General features: G+C 42.1%; 1 protein-coding gene across 1 annotated transcript in view; it reads left to right on the forward strand.

Annotated features, from left to right (window-relative positions):
• Positions 1-19,528, forward strand: part of phactr3a (phosphatase and actin regulator 3a) — a 54,403-nt gene extending 34,875 nt beyond the window's left edge. Inside the window, exons 7-12 of the mRNA XM_024006596.2 lie at positions 226-379; positions 16,936-16,991; positions 17,637-17,698; positions 18,009-18,149; positions 18,566-18,642; positions 19,047-19,528. Of these exons, the coding sequence (XP_023862364.1) occupies positions 226-379; positions 16,936-16,991; positions 17,637-17,698; positions 18,009-18,149; positions 18,566-18,642; positions 19,047-19,062 (506 nt within the window). The 3' untranslated portion in view covers positions 19,063-19,528. The remainder of the gene's footprint in view (positions 1-225; positions 380-16,935; positions 16,992-17,636; positions 17,699-18,008; positions 18,150-18,565; positions 18,643-19,046) is intronic.
• Positions 19,529-23,696: the final 4,168 nt, after the last annotated feature.

Here is a 23,696-nt window from a genome sequence, read left to right on the forward strand (position 1 = left end):
GGGGAAAACAGACAGACACAAATGGCAGACACAGCAGTTTTAATCTGACAAATTGAAAAAGCTTGTTTTGTTTTTGGTGGGCATTATGGACTCTCCTAAACTTGAGATGTCCACGTGATTTACAAGAAGGTTTAAGTTGCATGTGAACATTTTAGGTTAGGTTTCTGTCCTGTGAGAGTGATCTTGAAGTGATCGCTGACGTCGTTTGTGTGTGTGTGTGTGCAGGTACACTACCTCGCAGGCTAAGGAAGGAGCTGTTGACGGTGAAGCTTCGGAATCGGCCCAGCAAGGAGGAGCTGGAAGACCGGAATATCTTCCCGGCACGGACCGAACAGGAGCGTCAGGATATACGCCAGCAGATCGAGATGAAACTCGCCAAGTAAGTAGTCATCTTCTCTCCTCACCCACTCCTTTCTCACTTCATCTTTCCATAATACCTCACATCGTCTCGTCACCCCTTTTTCTCAAAAGGCATTGGAGAAGAAGGTCCAAGGAAAGGGACCTTGATCTTCTTCTCCAATATGGTTGGGAAGGAGGCAAGGAGCAAGGAATGGCGAAAAGGCCAATTGAGAAAAGTCCCATCTAGATCACATCCTGTAGGCCGACCTCAATGACACCTCTCCCTCTTCAACATCTTTCCTACCCTAGAACAGGGGTACTACTAATTGAGAAGGTCCAGTGTTCACAAATTCCCTAGATGGCAAACGTACGGATGGATATGGTCCTTTATCAGCACTGTGGTACAGCGTAGTAACAAACATAGTCATCTAGGACTTAGGAAACATGTTGTTATATAAAATGTACGTTAAATGAGACTAAGAATTTGAATTAATTACAATTTCTTTCAAATCTAAACATGTGCAAAATTGCATCAACATTGCTGAGGAACAAAACATTTAAATAAAATCAAGTGCATGTTTTCTGAAGAACAAAGTTTAAAAAAATAAGTTTAACAAAAATAATAATCTTAATGCACAGAACGTCACTGTGGGCCATGCAATATTCATGTATAAGTCACTCTGTGCCTTGTCCTGCATTAATGAGAGAAATGACACTTTCTGTCTCCTGCCAATGCTTTGAACTTAGGCACAAATGGTGTGAGAGCAACTCTGAGACACTGGTGCAGGTGTTCATTAGTGAGCCTGATGCGGTACTTGTTTTTAATGAAGTTAATTGTGGAGACGGCTGATTAACCGCTGTATGTGGAGCCAAACATGGTCAGGATTTAGTGGCAGTTTCTTGAGAACATGGACATCAGCTGCAGGCACTATCTTTCCCAGAAAGTGACAGGGTCCATCACTCCATTTATAGTGATTTAACATCTACCCATCTGAAGATCTGTTTTGCTTCTTCTGACAACTTTGTCACATTCGTGACCAAAAAGATGTTCTGGATGAGCAGAAGCAGTTCTCTTCCAAAAGTGAAATCATTAAAGCGAGCCTTGAAGTTATCCATCAGCCTCTGGAAGAAATCAACATGGTTGGGAACAGCTTTGTCTCCCTGCGTTTGCACCAGAAGATTTAGGAAGTGGACAAGTTCTCGCTGGAGATAATTTACCAGCATTACGACCAAGAATACGACTTTCCCGAATCGGATTCTTTGTTCGTACCCACCAGGGCAATTTAACTGATTCCAGAGGCTGTTCCAAAACACTGCGGGCGGAAAAGTGGTACTCGGAGGGGACTTTTAGTCCGACTCAGGAGGTGCGCACAACACCCACCACTTCCGAGTTTATTACATGCTAATGTTCAGTCTCTGGATAATAAAGTTGACGAGCGCAGGGCGAGGATTTCCTTCCAGAGAGATATCAGGGATTGTAACATACTCTGTTTCATGGAAACATGGCTCTCTCGGGATATACTGTCTGAGTCCGTACAGCCAGTTCTGTTCTCAGTTCATCGCGCAGACATGAATAAATATCTCTCTGGGAAGAAGATGGGTGGGGGTGTATGTTTCATGATTAACTACTCATGGTTTGATTGTGATAACATACAGGAACTCAAGTCCTTTTGTTCACCTGACATAGAATACCTCACAATCAAATGCCGACCGTATTACCTCCCAAGAGAATTCTCTTCGGGTTATAGTCACAGCCGTGTATATTCCCCCTCAAAGAACTTCACTGGACAGTATGCAAACTGGAAACCACATATCCTGAGGCTGCATTTATTGTAGCTAGGGATTTTAACAAAGCAAATTTGAGAAAAACGTTACCAAGTTCTAACAACACATTGTTTGTAGTATTTGCGCTGCTAAAACACTCGACCACTGCTACTCCAACTCCCGGGATGCCTACAAGGCCCTCCCCCACCCTCCCTTCAGCAAATCTGATCATGACTCCATTTTGCTCCTCCCTTCCTATAGGCAGATACTCAAACAGGAAGTACCTGTGCTATGGACTATTCAACGCTGGTCTGACCAATCGGAATCCACGCTTCAAGATTGTTTTGATCACGCGGAATGGGATGTTTCCGGGTAGCCTCTGAGAACAACATACGCTGATACGGTGACTGAGTTTATCAGGAAGTGTATAGGAGATGTTGTACCTACTATGACTATTAAAACCTACCCTAACCAGAAACCGTGGATAGATGGTAGCATTCACGCAAAACTGAAAGTGTGAACCATCGCATTTAACCATGGCAAGGTGACTGGGAATATGGCTGAATACAAGCAGTGTAGTTATTCCCTCCGTAAGTCAATCAAACAGGCAAAACGTCAGTATAGAGACAAAGTGTAGTCCATTTCAATGGCTTACACACGAGACCTATGTGACAGGGTCTACAGACAATCACGGTATACAAAGGGAAAACCAGCCACGTCACGGACACCGTCTTGCTCCCGGACAAGCTAAACACCTTCTTTGCCTGCTTTGAGGATAACACAGTGCCACCGATGCGGCCCGCTTTCCTTCTCCATGGCCAATGTGAGTAAGACATTTAAGCGTGTTAACCCTCGCAAGGCTGCCGGCCCAGACGGCATCCCTTGCTGCTTCCTCAGAGCATGCGCAAACTAGCTGGCTGGAGTGTTTATGGACATATTCAATCTCTCCCTATCCCAGTCTACTGTCCCCACATGCTTCAAGATGTCCACCATTGTTCCTGTACCCAAGAAAGCAAAGGTAACTGAACTAATTGACTATCACCCCGTAGCACTCACTTCCGTCATCATGAAGTGCTTTGAGAGACTAGTCAAGGATCATATCAACTCTACCTTACCTGACACCCTAGACCCACTTCAATTTGCTTATCGCCCCAAAAGATCCACAGACGATACAATCGCCATCACACTGCACACTGCCCTTGTCCATCTGGACAAGAGGAATACCTATGTAAGAATGCTGTTCATTGACTATAGCTCAGCATTCAACACCATAGTACCCTCCAAGCTCATCAATAAGCTCGAGTCTGAACCCTGGGTCTGAACCCTGACCTGTGCAACTGGGTCCTGGCCTTCCTGACAGGCCTCCCCCAGGTGGTGAAGGTAGGAAACAACACCTCCACTTTGCTGATCCTCCCCACAAGGATGCGTGCTCAGCCCCCTCCTGTACTCCCTGTTCACCCATGACTGCATGGCCACACACGCCTCCAACTCAATCATCACGTTTGCAGACAACACAACAGTAGTAGGCCGGATTACGAACAATGACGAGACAGCCTACAGGGAGGAGGTGAGAGCCCTGGGAGTGTGGTACCAGGAAAATAACATCTCACCCAACGTCAACAAAACAAAGGAGCTGATCGTGGACTTCAGGAAACAGCAGACGGAGCACCCCCTTATCCACATCGATGGGACCGCAGTGGAGAACGTGGAAAGCTTCAAGTTCCTCGGCGTACACATCACGGACAAACTGAAATTGTCCACCCACACAGACAGTGTGGTGAAGAAGGCGCCTCTTCAACCTCAGGAGGCTGAATAAATTTGGCTTGGCACCTAAAACCCTCACTAAATTTTTGGGCTGGTTGGGCTGTATCACCGCCTGGTACGGCAACTGCACCGCCTTCAACCGCAGGGCTCTCCAGATGGTGGTGCGGTCTGCCCAACGCATCACCGGGGTCAAACTACCTACCCTCCATGATACAGCAGCACTTAGATCTTCTGCACAGATTCTGTCAGACCCGGGCTCTGACAGTAAATCTCAGTAAGACAAAAATAATGGTGTTCCAAAAAAGGTCCAGTTGCCAGGACCACGAATACAAATTCCATCTAGACACCATTGCCCTAGAGCACACAAAAAACTATACATACATTGGCCTAAACATCAGCGCCACAGGTAACTTCGACAAAGCTGTGAACGATCTGAGACAAGGCAAGAAGGGCCTTCTATGGCATCAAAAGCAACATAAAATTCGACATACCAATTAGGATCTGGCAAAAAAAAATATATATTTTTTTATTTCACCTTTATTTAAACAGGTAAGCTAGTTGAGAACAAGTTCTCATTTACAACTGCGACCTGGCCAAGATAAAGCAAAGCAGTGTGACAGAAACAACAACACAGAGTTACACATGGAATAAACAAGCGTACAGTCAATAACACAATAGAAAAAAAAGAAAGTCTATATACAGTGTGTGCAAATGGCATGAGGAGGTAAGGCAATAAATAGGCCATAGTAGCAAAGTAATTACAATTTAGCAGATTAACACCAGAGTGATAGATGAGCAGATGATGGTGTGTAAGTAGTGATACTGGTGTGCAAAAGAGCAGCAACGTAAATAAAAACAATATGGGGATGAGGTAGGTAGATTGGGTGGGCTGTTTACAGATGGACTATGTACAGCTGCAGCGATCGGTTAGCTGCTCAGATAACTGATGTTTAAAGTTAGTGAGGGAAATGTAAGTCTCCAGCTTCAGCGATTTTTGCAATTCGTTCCAGTCACTGGCAGCAGAGAACTGGAAGGAAAGGCGGCCAAAGGAGGTGTTGACTTTGGGGATGACCAGAGAGATATACCTGCTGGAGCGCATGCTACGGGTGGGTGTTGTTATCGTGACCAGTGAGCTGAGATAAGGTGGAGATTTACCTAGCATAGATTTACCTAGCAGTGGTGGGTGGTATAAGGCGCTTTGGTAACAAAATGGATGGCACTGTGATAGACTACATCCAATTAGCTGAGTAGAGTATTGGAAGCTATTTTGTAGATGACATCGCCAAAGTCGAGGATCGGTAGGATAGTCAGCTTCACTAGGGTAAGTTTGGCGGCGTGAGTGAAGGATGCTTTGTTGCGAAATAGAAAGCCGATTCTAGATTTGATTTTGGATTGGAAATGTTTGATATGAGTCTGGGAGAAGAGTTTACAGTCTAGCCAGACACCTAGGTATTTGTAGTTGTCCACGTATTCTAAGTCAGAACCGTCCAGTAGTGATGCTAGTCGGGCGGGCTAAATACTTGAATCAGTTATAGAAACCATTGCCCTTTATGGTTGTGAGGTCTGGAGTCAACTCACCAACCAAGAATTCACAAAATGAGAAAAACACAGAAATTCAGAATTCTGCAAAAATATCCTCAGTGTACAACGTAAAACACCAAATAATGCATGAATAGCAGAATTAGGCCGATACCCGCTAATTATCAAAATCCAGAAAAGAGATGTTAAATTCTACAACAACCTAAAAGGAAATTATTCCCAAACCTTCCATAACAAAGCCATCACCTACAGAGAAATTAACCTGGAGAAGAGACCCCTAAGCAAGTTGGTCCTGGGGCTCTGCCACTGTGTACTCTCTGTTTAGGGCCAAATAGAATTCTGTTACTTGACACATTGAAAAGAATTTACAAAAAAACTGAGCAAACTAGAATGCTATTTGGCCCGAAACAGAGAGTACACAGTGGCAGAATACCTGACCACTGAGACTGACCCAAAATTAAGGAAATCTTTGACTATGTACAGACTCAGTGAGCATAGCCTTGCTATTGAGAAAGGACGCCGAAGGCAGACCTGGCTCTCAAGAGAAGACAGGCTATGTGCACACTGCCCACAAAATGAGGTGGAAATTGAGCTGCACTTCCTAACCTCCTGCCAAATGTATGGCCATATTAGAGACACATACTTCCCTCAGATTACACAGACCCACAGAGAATTTGAAAACAAATCCAATTTAGATAAACTCCCATAATCTATTGGGCGAAATACCAGTGTGCAATCACAGCAGCAAGATATGTGACCTGTTGCCACAAGAAAGGGACAACCAGTGAAGAACAAACACCATTGTAAATACAACCTCTATTTATGTTTATTTATTTTCCCTTTGTACTTTATTTAGCACATCATTATAACACTGTATATAGACATAATATGACATTTGAAATGTCTTTATTATTTTGGAACTTTTGTCAGTGTAATGTTTACTGTAAATGTTTTATTGTTTATTTGACTTTTGTTTATTATCTGTTTCACTTGCTTTGGCAATGTAAACATGTTTCCCATGCCAATAAAGCCCCTTAAATTAAAACTAATTTAAATCTATTCCCTTTGTGTCAACTTCCCTTTGATGGCCTCATGGATATCCTCTCCCATGTGTGTGCTTCCAGATTTGTTAAGCCCAACAGCTCCTCACAGGATTCCTTATTTTTAAAATCTGACAAACACCAGAAGCTGGGCATTATCAGTGTTATTCATCCACAGCTAATGAAATGCACCATGCATTTCGAATGGCCTCATCAACTTGTGAAGTTAAATCTTCAGCTAATATTTCAGTTCTCCTCATTGCTGTGGAATCTGACAGTGGAATATGTTTGATCTTTTCCCCGAGTTCAAATTTTTGTTTACCTTAACCTCACTAGGGTATGTGGGACGGTAGCGTCCCACCTCGTCAACAACCAGTGAAGCTGCAGGGTGCCAAATTCAAAACAACAGAAATCCCATAATTAAAATTCCTCAAACATACAAGTAATTTACACAATTTTAAAGATACACTTGTTGTAAATCCAGCCACAGTGTCRGATTTCAAAAAGGCTTTACGACGAAAGCACACCAAACGATTATGTTAGGTCAGWGCCWAGTCAKAGAAAAACACAGCCATTTTTCCAGCCAAAGAGAGGAGTCACAAAAAGCAGAAATAGAGATAAAATTAATCACTAACCTTTGATGATCTTCATCAGATGACACTCATAGGACTTCATGTTACACAATACATGTATGTTTTGTTCGGTAAAGTTCATATATATATATCCAAAAATCTGAGTTTACATTGGCGCGTTATGTTCAGTAGTTCCAAAACATCCAGTGATTTTGCAGAGAGCCACATCAATTTACAGAAATACTCATAATAAACATTGCTAAAAGATACAACTGTTATGCATGGAATTTTAGATCCACTTCTCCTTAATGAAACCGCTGTGTCAGATTTCAAAAAAACTTTATGGAAAAAGCAAACCATGCAATAATCTGAGTACGGCGCTCAGACGACAAATCAAGCCAAACAGATATCCGCCATGTTGGAGTCAACAGAAGTCAGAAATAGCATTATAAATATTCACTTACCTTTGATGATCTTCATCAGAATGCACTCCCAGGAACCCCAGTTCCACAATAAATGTTTGTTTTGTTCGATAATGGCCATCATTTATGTCCAAATACCTCGTTGTTGTTCACGCGTTCAGTACACAATTCAAACTCATGACAGATTATTGCATGGTTTGCAAGTCCAGCGGAAAGTACCGACGAAAAGTCCAAAAAGTTATATTACAGTCCGTAGAAACATGTCAAACGAAGTATAGAATCAATCTTTAGTATGTTTTTAACATAAATCTTCAATAATGTTCCAACCAGAGAATTCCTTTGTCTGTAGAATTGCAATGGAACAGAGCTCGCTCTCACGTGAACGCACGAGACTGAGCTCGTGGCTCTCTGGCAGACCTCTGACTCATTCCCCTCTCATTCGCCCCCACTTCGCAGTAGAAGCATCAAACAATGTTCTAAAGACTGTTGACATCTAGTGGAAGCATTAGGAAGTGCAATATGACCCCATAGACACTGTGTATTCGATAGGCCAAGAGTTGAAAAACGACAAACCTCAGATTTCCCACTTCCTGGTTGGATTTTTTCTCAGGTTTTCGCCTGCCATATGAGTTCTGTTATACTCACAGACATCATTCAAACAGTTTTAGAAACTGTAAGAGTGTTTTCTATCCAAATCTACTAATTATATGCATATTCTAGCTTTTATGGCTGAGTAGCAGGCAGTTTAATTTGGGCACGCTTTTCATCCAAAATTCCCAATGCTGCCCCCTACCCTAGTGAAGGTAGGTGTCAGCTAGGTGTCAGCAACTTCACACATGAGTATTCTTTTACCATCTCAGCGTCTGAATTATTTTTCGTTTTCCCAAAACCCAAACTATCCTCAGTGAACACTCCATTGCACGTTGTTGGGCTGTAAGGGAATTGACAAGGACTTTAGTGGACTTCTCATATTGGGATTTGAGTTGGTTAATCTTGTTTGTTCTCACCTCCGTGTTCAGGGGATACGTCTGATCGAATGTATTATGCCTGGTGCCATTATGGCGTTTAACATGGGCCCTTTTCATGAGAGCTACGGCATATCAGGCACATTGGTTTTGTGCTAGTTGCGGGGAGAATGAATACTGTTCCGTCCACTCGTCTTTGAATATACGGTTTTCAGGGTCAACTTTTTTTTTTAACAAGCCATATTAAGAAAGATAAAGGTAACTAAGCTCCTATCTGTGATATTGAAAGTTGAACCGCGTTTAAATCTTTCTGTTTATTTCTGCCTGCTTGTCCCAAGGTTCCGCAGAGAATATTTGGATTAATGTGATTGGGTAAAACGCGGCCTCTTGTATTTGCATATAACCACTCGATTGGATTAGACGGGGCACTAGTAGAGACGGGCGTTGCTTTGGGAGAAAGAGAGAGAGAGTGAGAAAGAGAGGTTGCTGAGTTAAAGAGGCCCGCTGCGTCCGGTAGATAAAAAAAAAAAAAAGCTGTCTAGAAACATTGGATTGACTTTTATATAACAAAACAGACCACAGTCCGCCAGTTGAGTTGGGCGGCCCTAGAATGTATGTAAGCAGACCTGGGTTCAAATACTATTTGAAATCTTTCAAATGCCTGCCATATGGGTAGGGTTTGCAGGTCTGGAACTATTCTACTGGTAATCACAAATAAAGTATTTGAAAAATTATAAAAAATAGTTCTTGAACCCAGGTCTGGATGGAAGACATTAACCTGAAGGCTCTTTTGGGACATAAGACCACACCATTGATATTGATTGCATATGAATGTCAATATAAATACAGTAAATTCCAGAGTGACTTACAGGAGCAAATAGGGTTAAGTGCCTTGCTCATGGGCACATTGGCAGGTTTTTCACCTATGAATGTCCATGAGAGGAGAGTCTGAACGGTGAACAATGAGTGATAGGAAGGGATGAAACTGTAAACTTAATGGTAGTGGTTATGTAATGTTGAACAGTGGAGGGTTTAGAGCGGAGGTGAGAAAGACAATCGGATCTAGGAGGATTACCTCCTTGGCTTGCATTGACTTGATTTGCGTCCGTCAGTTAATCTGGCATTGTTTTGTACATACTCTGGAATTGATGCTTGGACTCGGCCAATCCTGATCCTGGATCAGTCGCTCTATTGTGTTGGATTAATTTTACAGCGGCCAGGTGCTAAACCAGCTGATTGAACTAATCAAGGTCTTGACCAAACCAATCCCTAGTTGAGGAAGAGAGATTTCATCACCAATTGGAGTAAGATCCTGCAAACTTGAAATGTGGTTCATTTGTGGACCTGAGTTATACAATTAGAATGTGGTTCACTATGGTGGTAAAATACCCAGATTCCTTTTCAAGAGCAAAAACTCTTTGATTTCAAGAATGTTACTGGAGAGTTAAAGATAAAAAATCAGGAATCCTGAATTTCCTGTTTTCTATTGCCTTGTTTGTGTACTGTTTAGGTTCACTGTATGTGCCAACCACACACAATACATTCCCTCACAGGAAGTTATTAGAATTCGAAATTCCAGTAACAGTCTTAGCTATGTACAGGCCAGTGGGACACTTCTCTAAACAAAAGCATTTAGAGAATGTTCTCGTACTGTATGGTTTCTTATTTGCGGAAAAACACAACAGTTTGCTACGAGGGCAGAATGTGAAGGAATTTAAGAACTATAACTGCTGTTGTTTCTCATCACCATTTTGTGAAGCTAGGGGTACACCATCATGTTACGTAACCAGCCATGTAATAACTCACAGTTGAGTGCTACTCATCTTCAAGAAAAAGATTTAACAGTCAGATTCCCATGGAAACGATCAACATCAGGCTATTCTTAGTTCCCGCTCGGACCACAGGGTCCTCAAAGTGTAATATTGTCACTGGACAACAAAAACAATTCACTACCGGCTGCAAACAAACACCTTATGTAAAAGGCCAGAGCAAAGCAGCATGACTCTGGCTTGCGTAAGAGCCCCAGGCAGTGTGCTCTGTGAAGACAGGGGGTTCCTCTAGCATGGGAGTGAGATGTGGAGCTGTCTGGGGAGAAGGTCACGTTGAGTGCACCATTGTAGGCTAGTCACACAAAAGACCACCGATCTGCGCAAAAACTACCATAAAGCATTATAATTTTTTCATTTAAATGGATGTATTCGATGCACACAATGCAATTGCAAGTTGTATTTGGAACTTCCGTCGAATAATATGCTTTCCTGTCTATTTGAAATATTATAGTTATTTTGCTCACTGCTCAATGGTCACGTGCACTGCCATTTGCTTCTGCGAAATTCTGTCTTGAGTGTGTAAAGAACTGGCACCAAATCCTGGTCTTGGAGAACAACTGTGTGTCCTGTAGGCAATGTGTACTGAATTAGGCCCATTGAGATGAGCTGCCGAACACAATTCAGGGGACCGCTATACATCTAACATTTCTCACCCTAAATGTCTTAGTTTTGACCGTTGAATTAAGCCTGGTTATGATGTGATTGTTTGGTTGAAACTAAAACCTGCATACACAGTGGGCCTCCAGGACCAAGACTTAGAGTCCTGAGAGATCACTGTGGAAGATAACTCACAGGAGCATAGGGCACAACTCAAGCAGCCGGTCCCAATTAGTTTCCTACATCTTCCTCAGTGGCTCCCTGTGAGTTTTGCAGGGTGGAAGCAATGTGGTGAAAGCTCCACCATTACATTGCTCCTACCTATCCAGACTACTGAAATCAGCAAACATTGAAAGCTAAGGGGAAGGGGCAGGTGTAGGGATCGGTTTGGGATTATCCTACTATATTGCATATTGTGCTCCCATTTTCTAGCCACGGTTACCTCCATACAAAATAGAGACCACATATGAAAAGGTCCACTGTAAATTAGTAAACGTTCCGATTCCCACACCAGTGTAGACATTTTGTTGAGGTCATGAGCTGATTATTCCTTCTTTACGTGGTGCCATTAGTGCGTACAGTGAATACGGAAAATATTCAGACCCCTTGAACTTTTTCCACATTTTGTCACGTTACAGCCTTTTTCTAAAATTGATTCAATTGTTTTTTACCCTCATCAACCTACACACAAGAATACCCCATAATGACAAAGCAAAAACAGGTTTTTCTTAAATAACTGAAATATTATATTTGCGTAAGTATTCAGACCCTTTACTCAGTACTTTGTTGAAGCACCTTTGGCAGAGATTATAGCATCGAGTCTTATTGGGTATGACACTACAAGCTTGGCACACCTGTATTTGGGGAGTTTTTCCCTATCTTCTCTGCAGATCCTCTCAAGCTCTGTCAGGTTGGATGGGGAGCATCGCTGCACAGCTATTTTCTGGTCTCTCCAGACATGTTCAATCAGGTTCAAGTCCGGGCTCTGGATGGGCCGCTCAAGGACATTCAGAGACTTGTCCCGAAGCCACTCCTGCATTGTCTTGGCTGTGTGCTTACGGTCATTGTCCTGTTGGAATGTGAACCCTTGCCACAGTCTGAGGTCCTGAGCAGGTTTTCTTAAAGGATTTCTCTGTACTTTGCTCCGTTCATCTTTCCCTTGATCCTGACTAGTCTCCCAGTCTCTGCCGCTGAAAAACACCCCCACAGCATGATGCTGCCACCGCTTCACCGTAGGGATAGTGTCAGGTTTCTTACAGACGTGATGGTTGGCATTCAGGCTAAAGAGTACAGTCGTGGTTTCATCAGACCAGACAATCTTGTTTCTCATTGTCTGATAGTCCTTTAGGTGCCTTTTGGCAAACTCCAAGTGGGCTGTCATGTGCCTTTTACTGAGTGGCTTCCATCTGGTCACTCTACCATAAAGGCCTGATTGGTGGAGTGCTGCAGAGATGGTTGTCCTTCTGGAATGTTCTCCCATCTCCACAGAGGAACTCTTCTTCCGAACTTCTTCCATTTAAGAATGATGGAGGCCTTCCCCAGGTCTGTGCCTTGACACAATCCTGTCTCTGAGCTTTACGGACAATTGCTTCAACGTCATGGCTTGGTTTTTGCTCTGACATACACTGTCAACTGTGGACCTTATATAGACAGATGTGTGCCTTTCCAAATCATATCCAATCAATTGCATTTAGCACAGGTGGACTCAAATCAAGTTGTAGAAGCATCTCAAGGATGATCAATGGAAACAGGATGCACCTGAGCTCAATTTCGAGTCTCGTAGCAAAGGGTCTGAATAGTTATCTAAATAAGGTATTTCTTTATTTTTATACATTTGAAAACATTTCTTAAAAACCTGTTTTTGCTTTGTCATTATGGGGTATTGTGTGTACATTGATGAGGGGCAAAAAATATTTGATAAATTTTAGCTGTAACGTAAAAAAATGAGAAATAAGGGAAGGGGACTAAATACTTTTCGAATGCACTGTATAGGTGCCCGTTTGCCGTGCATGCTCCATATTTTGGTTACACTGCGCTTTTTCAGAGAGGGGAAAGCCCAACTATATTTAGCCCTCAAGATGGTGGAGAAGAGGGAAGCTTAATGAAGGAGTAAAGTCTATTTCCCAAGGGTACTCTTAATGAATGACCAAATAGTCTATAACTCCGGGCTCAGATCTCCCAAGATGACTGCTAGCTTAGATTGAATCGTCTTTTTCTGAGCCTCTTTCCACGTCGGGGAGAAACCGCCAGACAGGAAACAAAGCTGATAAAAAGATGCTGTCCTAGCTTATCACTGGGATAATGACACCTTGCCTGTCCGTTGTCACAGAGTGAGATGACCTTTCCATCTATAGCACTCTGCTCTCTGCCTGCCACTTCTGCTGCGGTGGCGCTTCGCCGGTGCTATTCTTAGCTTGGAGACTATTGAATAATACATCCCGGTGCACTCCTATCTCTCCGCCTCCCTACTCCTCCTCAAATGTGTGTTATTGAGGAGTTATGTGAGGAGAAATGGTGGGGGGAGGGCAATACAGTTACAGTCGGCCAGAATGCAGGAGATGGGGTTTTTCCATTTTAAAGGAGAGCGGAATTCCGAACTCATTCTTTTTTTTTTATGACAGGATAGGAGCAGAAGAAGGGAGACAGAGTAATGGCAGCAGAAATGTGTAGAGTTCATGCCTCAATAGAACCGGGATCCCCACTACAGGGGAAGTGTATGGTTTCGGAGGCGAGAGCATTACCCGCTCGACCAGACTCCGGGCCAGCAAGAGGTGTGTTTTGTGGAGAGCTGGTTTATTGTGACTGCTCGCTGCAGTTTGGCTGCCAATTTGTGGCTGAAGGAGAAAAGGAAGCTAATGCCTATTGCAACCACCCACTCAAGGTTGTCTATCCTTTTCTCTCCAGTCACAAGCAATGCTTTACATATTTATACTAGTATTGAGAAATACCCATCTAGCACATAACATTCTGAGAACCATGTTTCTTAGAGCTTGGTGGTGCGTGGTTGTCCTATGGTTATTTTGAATACAACCTTCCCACAACTTTCTCGGAAAGGTGCAGGATAGTTGCTTGGCTTTGGAACATTCCTAGCACATTTAAAGAACTTGATTAAAAAAAACTTTTTCTTGGTGTTTCATTACTTTAACAGAACGTTTCCTAAAAGTTCAAACATGGTTACATTTAATTTACATTTTGGAAATGTTCTAGGAACGTTTCCAAAATGAGATTGGGAATGTTCACAAATAGTCCAGAGAACGTTAAGAAACAACTGTTCTTCTGTGGAAATTTTTCTTCCTAGGTTCTGGCCTTTCTAGGGAGTTTTTCCTAGCTACCGTGCTTGTACATCTGCATTGCTTGCTGTTTATGGTTTTATGCTAAGTTTCTGTACAGCACTATGTGACATCAGCTGATGTAAGAAGAGCTTATAAATACATTTGATTGATTGACATTGCTTAGAATCAAGGGCAATGGTGACATCATTGAGGACCTTTAAGGTTGCAGTGACACATCCATAACCTGAGCGGAAACCAGATTGCATACCTGAGAGAATACTATAGACATCAAGAAAACCAGCCAGTTGATTATTGACAAGTTTTTCCAACACTTTTGATAAACAGGGCAAAATAGAAATAGGCCTATAACAGTTAGGATCAGCTTGATCTCCCCCCAGCTGTGAGGAGGGGGGTGTAACGTCCTGACCAGAGTTCTTATGTGTTTTGCTTGTTTAGTGTTGGTCAGGACGTGAGCTGGGTGGGAATTCTATGTTGTGTGTCTAGTTTGTCTATTTCTGTGTCCAGCCTAATATGGTTCTCAATCAGAGGCAGCTGTCAATCGTTGTCCCTGATTGAGAATCATATATAGGAGGCTTGTTTTGTGTTGGGATTTTGTGGGTGATTGTTTCCTGTCTCTGAGTTTTGTCTGCACCAGATAGGTCTGTCACGGTTTTCTTCCTGGGATGAAGGAGAGGACCAAAATGCAGCGCGGCTAGTGTTCAACATGTTTAATAGACGAATAAACAGTAACACTAATACAAGTAACAAAATAACAAATGTGAAAACAGAGACAGACCTATCTGGTGCAGACAAAACTCAGAGATAGGAAACAATCACCCACAAAATCCCAACACAAAACAAGCCTCCTATATATGATTCTCAATCAGGGACAACGATTGACAGCTGCCTCTGATTGAGAACCATATTAGGCTGGACACAGAAATAGACAAACAACATAGAATTCCCACCCAGCTCACGTCCTGACCAACACTAAACAAGCAAAACACATAAGAACTCTGGTTAGGACGTTACAGGGGGTTTATTCTCCAGGTCTTTAACCGTTTTCCAGAACTTCTTGGGTTTAGACCCACAGAGAGAGAACTGCTCCTTAAAGTAACTAACTTAGGCCTTCTGGATAGCCTAAGTGCACTTATTTCTCATTTGCCTGAATGAGAGCCAGTCAGCCTGAGTATGTGGGTGCCGAGCCTTTCGCCAAATGCAATTCTTGAGGTGGAGTAACTCTGCAAGATCGCGGTAGAACCAGCGGCTGAACCTGTTTTTAATTCTCATTTGCTTTATGGGGGCGTGTTTGTTAACAATACCACTGCAAATATTTTAAAAAGGTCCAAGCCTCTTAGACAGAGGAGATCAAGCTGATTCTATACCATTTTACAATTGAAGCCATTGTATTTTTGATGCTGTTCAATGTCATCATCCATCTCTTATGATCAAACCCTAAGACAAACAGTACAATGATGACTAAATGTAATAACATTGTTTACGTCTAGTCGTCTTGCCGTAATAGTCGTACCATTAAATACATTGTCTTGAATACAAGCATGATTATTCTGTATTTTGCATTTCATTGTATGCATTTGGTATGTATATACGTTGCCTATAACTGTTAGGGCTCCAGCACCTTGATCACCTCTTCAGAGGGAAAGAGCAGCAGTGTGGGAGGGCAATGGGCACTACTGCCACAATACCCAGCTGTGGCACGTCAGTGGCGAGCTCAGCGCGTGCCACTTCAAGGTGTGTGACCTGACTTTGGTCCTCACTCAGAGCTCTGGAATTGAGGTTTGAAGTTGGTCGGGGGCGAGACATGCTGTGAGGTTGTGTGGTGCACTCTGTCTCGTTACCTTTATCTTTTGGGCGGTGAGTTTGCCACATGCACTGAGGGCTGAGCCCTATCTATTATTGATATCAAAGTCTTTGAAATGCTCACATGCACAGGTGACTCCAAAGTCATGGGCATTTGGTTTTTGTGGACTGTTTGGAGCTTTGATGGTGAGGTTTAAGCAAACATGAATTAGTCATTATTTTGATTGCTTATTTGTATGACCCGGTGACCATCTTATTAGTATCCCATCATTTTTAATGACATTTTAAGAAAAAAAGTATATACAGTTTTATAATCAGATTGAGATAGGCCTATAGATGTGTTGTAGCTAGCTACCCATATCAGGAGTACATACATTTTGATGGGTGAGTCAAGATACTAAATAAAGGTTAATTGTAACCTATTTTACAATTCGAAACAATAGTATTTGAACAATAGAAGCAATTTTGTGAAACTGAGAAATGTTGTCTGAGTGATCGTGGATAACTTGAGTGGGAATCTCATATGCACCTCCTCCCGACAGCAAATTATACATTCAGTCGGGAAAGGGGGGAGGTTCGCCCGAGTAGCGCATCACGACTCAGTTCAAGAAGGGTGCTGCCTGTGTGTGTGGAGTAGACTGCAATGGATGAGAGTGAAGCGAGCAGCTGCACATGCAACAGCAGACGATAGTAGACCTAGTGTTTGTTCCTCGTCTCTCTGATATTACAAGATTTGAGACAATAAGATAAGACAGCCAGCGGTTTCAACAGCGGTAAAACGTGAAATACAAAAAAATCGCGCGTCTGTGGGTATTCCAGATGTGGGGGGTGCCTCTAGTAAAGCATCATAGTCGATGTTTAGACGCGAGATGGAAAAACAAGGTGTTCCCCAATAGAACGACTACATTGAGGAGAATGATAGGCGAACTTGGTTTAAAAGTATACTTATTTGACGTTGACCTAGCTTGAATCGAAAATGGTTCAGAACGTGGTTCTGGTATTTTTTCGCAGGAGACTCAGCCAGAGGCCGAACGTTGAGGAGTTGGAAAGCCGGAATATTCTAAAACGTGAGTTGTAAAACTGCCTTTTTATTTACATTTCTGCACTTTTTATGTTTCTTTTCATTAAGTAATGTGAAATTCATGCGCAGGTCCTAAATGAATCTACCAAGGTAGACAATACATACGTGTATTATGATACACACATTCACTCGTGCAAAATTCAGGAGAGGGAAAGGATGAGCTCACATTGTTTTCCAACATACATAATGTAACATGACTTTGTGTTGAGAAATTCGTTTAGAAAATTTAACAACAGCACATATTATTTTGGGCAGGCTACAGCGTTCTGTTTCTCTTACATAAGCGTTTTAATTTCGAGACTCTATGTGAATTTGGATCTGACCCAGAGTGAAACAAGATTTACACTTAGACCAAGAATGTATGTTTAAAATGTTCAAATATACATATATATCCCCATAGATTAGACTTGATTTGTAATATCTGAATCGGTGTCTACAGTCAAACACAGTGGTACACTGGTATTGATTTCATAATCATTCACCCATAGATAAGGTTTAGGGTCAAACAGTGACATCACTGACATGTGGATTAGGGGGAAAACTGATGAAAATCAGTTGATACCTCAAGTGTTCTTATCAGTGTCGTTGTCTTAGGCCTATCACTAATTGTATTATTCTCATTGGTTTAAAGAGAGAAATGACCAGACCGAACAAGAGGAGAGGAGGGAAATCAAACAGCGGCTCAACAGAAAGGTATGTTACACTTTTTTATTACACTACCTAGTTACTATGTATAATTATGAATGTATTGTTTTTATTGTCAATGTAATAATACACTATGCAGACATCCCATTACTCCTGACTGAAGTACTTGTTCTGTTTTTATACTTTATTTCATGCTATACACTAGTTGCATCAATGTTTTGGGAAGTGCTCTGGATAAGACCATAATAAGAAATCTTGTATAAGCCTACTATGGCAAAATCGTTACTTTTATGAGAGCAGCATTATGATGCCAAAACCACAGATGAATACAGGAATTTCAGACCATTGTGTATTTCAGCTCAATCAGCGGCCCACAGTCGACGAACTACGGGACCGAAAGATTCTCATCCGCTTCAGCGATTATGTCGAGGTAGCCAAAGCTCAAGATTATGACAGGAGAGCAGACAAGCCCTGGACCCGGCTTTCGGCAGCTGACAAGGTGTGTGTGTGTGAGAATGTCAACAATGTCAAAAAATAAGGATCCTTCGACTGCATCTCCCATATTTCACATTCCACACAAAATGTATGATTCCCCACTCAAATGGCAAAGTGACTGGCACATACCCTTTTTTGAGCATTTTGTGATGTAGGTTACATGTCCTATTTATTGCCCTGGCTGCCTCCTCCATAAAGCAAGAATGTCTCGCTGTTTTCTAGCTAGCTTCAGCTTTTTTTCTCACTCCATATCTCAGATTGTGGCTAAGACCTTGTCATTGTCATCTTTCTTTTGTTTACTACGCTCCCGGTGCTGAGTTTTGCAGACTGTGGGTCGATGCATGCGAGGGTCGATGGGTGCGTGGTAAGCCTCTGATTAAGAATGCTCTCTAGTCTAACGCTCATTTTCTTCCTCTGCAGGCGGCTATCCGAAAAGAGCTGAACGAGTTCAAAAGCACTGAGATGGAGGTGCATGCCTCGAGCAAGCACCTTACCAGGTCAGTGTGTGTTCTGTGCTTGCTTCTATTCTTGGCTGCGGCTGACTCTATTTTTAGCTCCTCTTACATGTCTAGAAAAGGTCCACAGCGCTAAAGATAGATGCGTAAAAGGGGAGGAGGGGAGTCCGTGCTTACCTTCCCCGCGGCCTGATATTGGCAAGAGAAATTACAAATGCTGTCTGTCCCCAATTAAGTGTGTGCGGTAAACGAATGTCCTCCAGTCGATTTGTACCAATGATCTAGGGAGACAGCAGCCCCACTCCCCCGGTACACATAGCCGTGCTAAAAATAGCCTCACAAGATTGATGAATAGCTGTAATCATAAGTGGAGGGATTACAAAGGCACCTTCTGAGCTCATGACTCTTCCTCCCCCTCACTCTTCCCCCTTCCTTTCCTTCTGTAGGTTCCATAGGCCATGAATACGAAGGGGAGATACTTCTATGAAGAAATACTGCTGAGCCTAGAATTTTCGGTTGCTGCGTCGGCAGCGGTTAGAAAACTGCCGGAGCACTTAAGCCATTCTTCCAGAGCCCGGTCCTTTGTCTGCAGGGTGTCCTCGATTCCTCCAGCACGCCCCTGGCCTTCATCGATAGGAGGGGTGGACGGATGGTGATGTTTGGGTGTGTGGCAGTGAATCCCAGAGGCTGTCTCCCCACTGTGGGAGCTGCCTGGAGGCAGAATACTAAAGGCGGAACCCCAGACTCCGTCTGTCTGTCTGCCCATTGGTTAAGATGGAGCCGAGGGAAGAACAATGTACTTCGGTCTGTGTGCGTGTGTTTTTTTAACAGTCTCCTTTGAGAAGGTGGCAAATCCGTATGGGGAAGATGACGGTTGTGCATGTGACCAGCTTCACCTTTTACATTTAAAAAAATAAATAAGTGTCACTTGGGGGGGGGGGGGGGGGGGGGCTGTGTGGTCGGTCAGGGGTAGATTTTGTACCAACTGTATATATGTCAATCTGAACCGGACTGTCAATGTCTTTACTGAAAATAGAAAACCTTTGTAAGCACTACTTGTCTTCAAAATACAAGGTCTTTAAAAAATGTTTTTGCCTCTTATTTTTGGTAATTAGCATATTTTTTGGAAAGTATTAATAAACTGATTGCTAGGCAGCTGAACAGAGAGCATTAGTAATGTCGTCTTTTTTGGGCACTAACATAGGCTCACTCCGTCATGGCACGTTGGCCAAAACATTTATGTTTTTTGGGTGGGGGGGTTTGGATAAAGGTCTGTGGTAAACACAGGCTTAGGAGATATTAAACGTTTTGTTCGATGAGATAATCTTCATCAGCTAACATAACTTTTTGTGAACTTTTAAGCATTTATGTAATCAAAACAAGCTCATAAAGGCTTCATAATTCATAAAAGTCATGTTAATTGATTGATACTGTATTATCTCATAGAACAAAATGTCTAAGATATCCTAAGCCTGTATTAACCTCAGACCTTATTTTTGGCATATATCCCAAAACCCCTATCTTTCCCCATGAATTTCCAACTAACTGGAGGTAGAAAATGAAAACTCATTTCAGTTTTTTAGGACTACAAGCTGGCGAGCTCTATATGTAAGAGCAAAGCCTCGATCCAGCCTTCCCCTTTGTGTTGCTCAGAAAGTACTCAGGTACAGTGGTAAGCAGGGTGAATGTGAGACTCATGAGTCTGGCAATGTGAGATTATGTAAAGCATAACAGTTACTCAGACACTCAAACTGATACTCAAATGGATATTTGTCCATTAGAATAACGTGAATAAGTTGAAGTACTACTTTCATATTTCCCTGCCAAATAAGGTAGTTTAGTTTATCTGAATTCACATTATAAAACATTTTAAAAGTGAAATTAACTTCAGGCAATGTTAACAGCAGGCATGCCATTAGAACAATTTTCACAGAAATGCATTATATATTTTGAAAATACTACTCGCAGCGAGAGACGGTTAAAACCATAAAAAAGCTATTAACAGTGTCAAACATCACAGCAATAATACATAAATTAATTCATAAATATACAAATTATATATTAATATCATATAAATGAACATTTTATACTTTTTAAATAAGGCATCTAGATTTCTTTTAAGTTATGCTCAATATATTTAATTGATTGCAATTAACGTAGAATGACGAGAAAACTTAATGGAGCACAAACATATCTTATAAATGTGCAGAAACCCACTTGATTTGGGTTTAGGACCTTAATCCCCTCAGGCAGGAAAAGAGCCTGTAGTCCTCTCCTCACACTCAGTATGTCCTGTCTTGTTAATGGGAGAGACACAAAACGCAGCACTCAAATACACTCGCAACACCTCAGGGGGTGCAGTCAGCACTTTGAGTATGGCCTACAAAAGAGGGACCTCTTTAATGCTGCGTGAGTGGAAGGGCAATTTTGTTGTTGTTGTTGTTTCTAGCCTAGTCACGACTGTCATTTACACTCACCATCTTCTTGAAGAGTCTGTCCTGAACTGACCTCATGCCTTTCCTCATCAAGCACATCTGAAAACAGCAGGTGACAAAACGTTTTCGAAGGGTTTGAACTCTTCAGTGCCAGACAGAGTAGACAGAAGAGGAAATGGGGATAAGCACACTGCCATATAGATCTGTCATTCTCATTGAAAGCAAGTCTAAGAGGCGGTAGATCTGTTCTATGTACGCTATGTCTATGCTTCCCAGTCTTAAGTTTTGTTTTTGAGTCTTACTTTCAGTTTGGTAAATCAGCTTGAAACAGCTGAAAATACAATATTTTTGGTTATGGGAAAGATATTTCACAGCGATTTAGATCGTACAATGATTCTCTACACTACACTTGCTTGTTTTGTCACATAAACTGAAATTAGGCAAACTATTAGAATTTTTGCAACCAGGAAATGGCGGAGGGATTTCTGCATAGTGCATTTTTAAATAAAATCAAACTGTATTTAAAGTGCATTTAAAGTTTGATTTGATTTTGTCCTATTCTTTAACTTAGATTGTTGGTTGAAATGGAGATGTGATTTAATTAAAGCCAGACTCAGTGGCACAGATGGAGCTGTCCAAGCAGAAGATGCATCTCTTTCAAAAGTTGATATTTGGTTGCGTTGTCAACCAAGCACAATTCAATATTACTTTTGTAAGACCAAGAATAGCCAAATGTTAAGGCAATCTTACAAACTACTAAACCTTAAAATGAGTAACACATCCATGGCTACATTTTGAGTTTACTATAACAAATGTCTTCTTATGTAATCATAGAAAGTGTGCGTGAGGAGGGTCGTAGGTCTGTGGAAATCTTCACAATTGCTATAATAATCTGCACATGCATGTAGCCTACTTTAATGTCATCTCAATTAACTGCAATCCAGGTCATTTGCTTGTGCTATTAGATCAAGCACAGTGATAACACATTAAGTTGTTATATAAATAAACAAAATATCTGACATTGTTTTTCCATTTGAACTTTAGTGTGCTAAACCAAAAATCTGACATTGTTTTTCCATTGGAATTTGGTTGAGCTTTTAGATGGTTGAAAGCATAGTGACAACACATTTGGAACTCAACAAATTCCTGGCTGTCTTTTTGAGTTAGTTCAAATAGGTTGGAATCTGATTGATCAGCGTACCTACCAAATATTACCCAATTCACAACGTTGAAATGATGTTGTGTGCCCAGTGGGTTGGCTGTTCCTCTTTCCCTATTCTCTGTACTTATTCCACATGGAATTGTTTGATTTATGACCAAAATAAGAGGGCTAAAGTTCGGATGAAGTAGGGGGCTAAAGTTTGGATAGAATCCACATCTGAGAGGTGAAGATCCTCTCCTTGTACTCCAGGCTGTGACACACGTTGGTCTGGAAGTTGGTTGAGGCTCTGCAGTCTGATGAGGGCACAGGAAGAGAAGAAGAAGAGCCCACGAAAGAGCGAGCGAGCCAAAGGTCAATGTGTGTGAGAGAGAGAGAAACGAGAAAATGAAATATTCAAATACAAAACCAATACCACCATCACATGTGCATCTTTCTGTGGAGTTGTGAATAAAACATTTAAAAACACAAATTATGAATCAATAAAAAAAAAAATGCGATTTGCATCTTGGGGGTGTGGTTTGACACATTTTGTTATGTTTGCTATATCCTACCCTAGCAGTTATTGTTGTTTGTTCCTCTTCACTCACTGTAGTTGAGTTACCCCAAACAGCCTGAGCCACTGTATTATCTATGACTTTGACTAAAGGAATGATACTTGTGTTTGTGACGCTAACGTTAGCTCACGAATGTGTAAATGTTTGAGTAGGAGAGAAATTTCAGCCACACCCGTTGCTGACAGCTATATAGAATTGAGCACACAGCCACGCAGCCACACACAGACAAACATTGGCAGTAGAATGTCCTTACTGAAGAGCTCAGTGACTTTCAACATGACACCGTCATAGGATGCCACCTTTCCAACAAGTCAGTTCGTCAAATTTCTGCCCTGCTAGAGCTGCCCCAGTCAACTGTAAGTGCTGTTATTGTGAAGTGAAAACGTCTAGGAGCAACAATGACTCAGCCGCCGAAGTGGTAGGTCACACAAGCTCACAGAACGGGACCACAGAATAGTGAAGCGCATAGTGTGTAAATATTGTCTGTCCTCGGTTGCAACTACTGAGTTACAAACTGTCTCTGGAAACTACATCAGCACAAGAACTGTTCGTCGGGAACTTCATGAAATGGGTTTCCATGGCCGAGCAGACGCACACAAGCCTAAGATCACCTTGCGCAATGCCAAGCGTGGAGCAGTGGAAACGCATTCTCTGGAGTCATGAATCATGCTTCAACATCCGGCAGTCCAACAAACAAATCTGGGTTTGGCGGATACCAGGAGAACACTACCTAACCCAATGCATAGTGCCAACTGTAAAGTTTGGTGGAGGAGGAATAACGGTCTGGGGCTGTTTTTCATGGTTCAAGCTAGGCCCTAGTTCCAGTGAAGGGAAATCGTAATGCTACTGCATACAATGACATTCTAGACGATTCTGCGCTTCCAACTTTGTGGCAACAGTTTGGGGAAGGCCCTTTCCTGTTTCAGCATGACAGTGGCCCGTGCA

The sequence above is a fragment of the Salvelinus sp. IW2-2015 genome, linkage group LG17 (assembly GCF_002910315.2).
Source record: "Salvelinus sp. IW2-2015 linkage group LG17, ASM291031v2, whole genome shotgun sequence".
NCBI lineage: Eukaryota > Metazoa > Chordata > Actinopteri > Salmoniformes > Salmonidae > Salvelinus > Salvelinus sp. IW2-2015.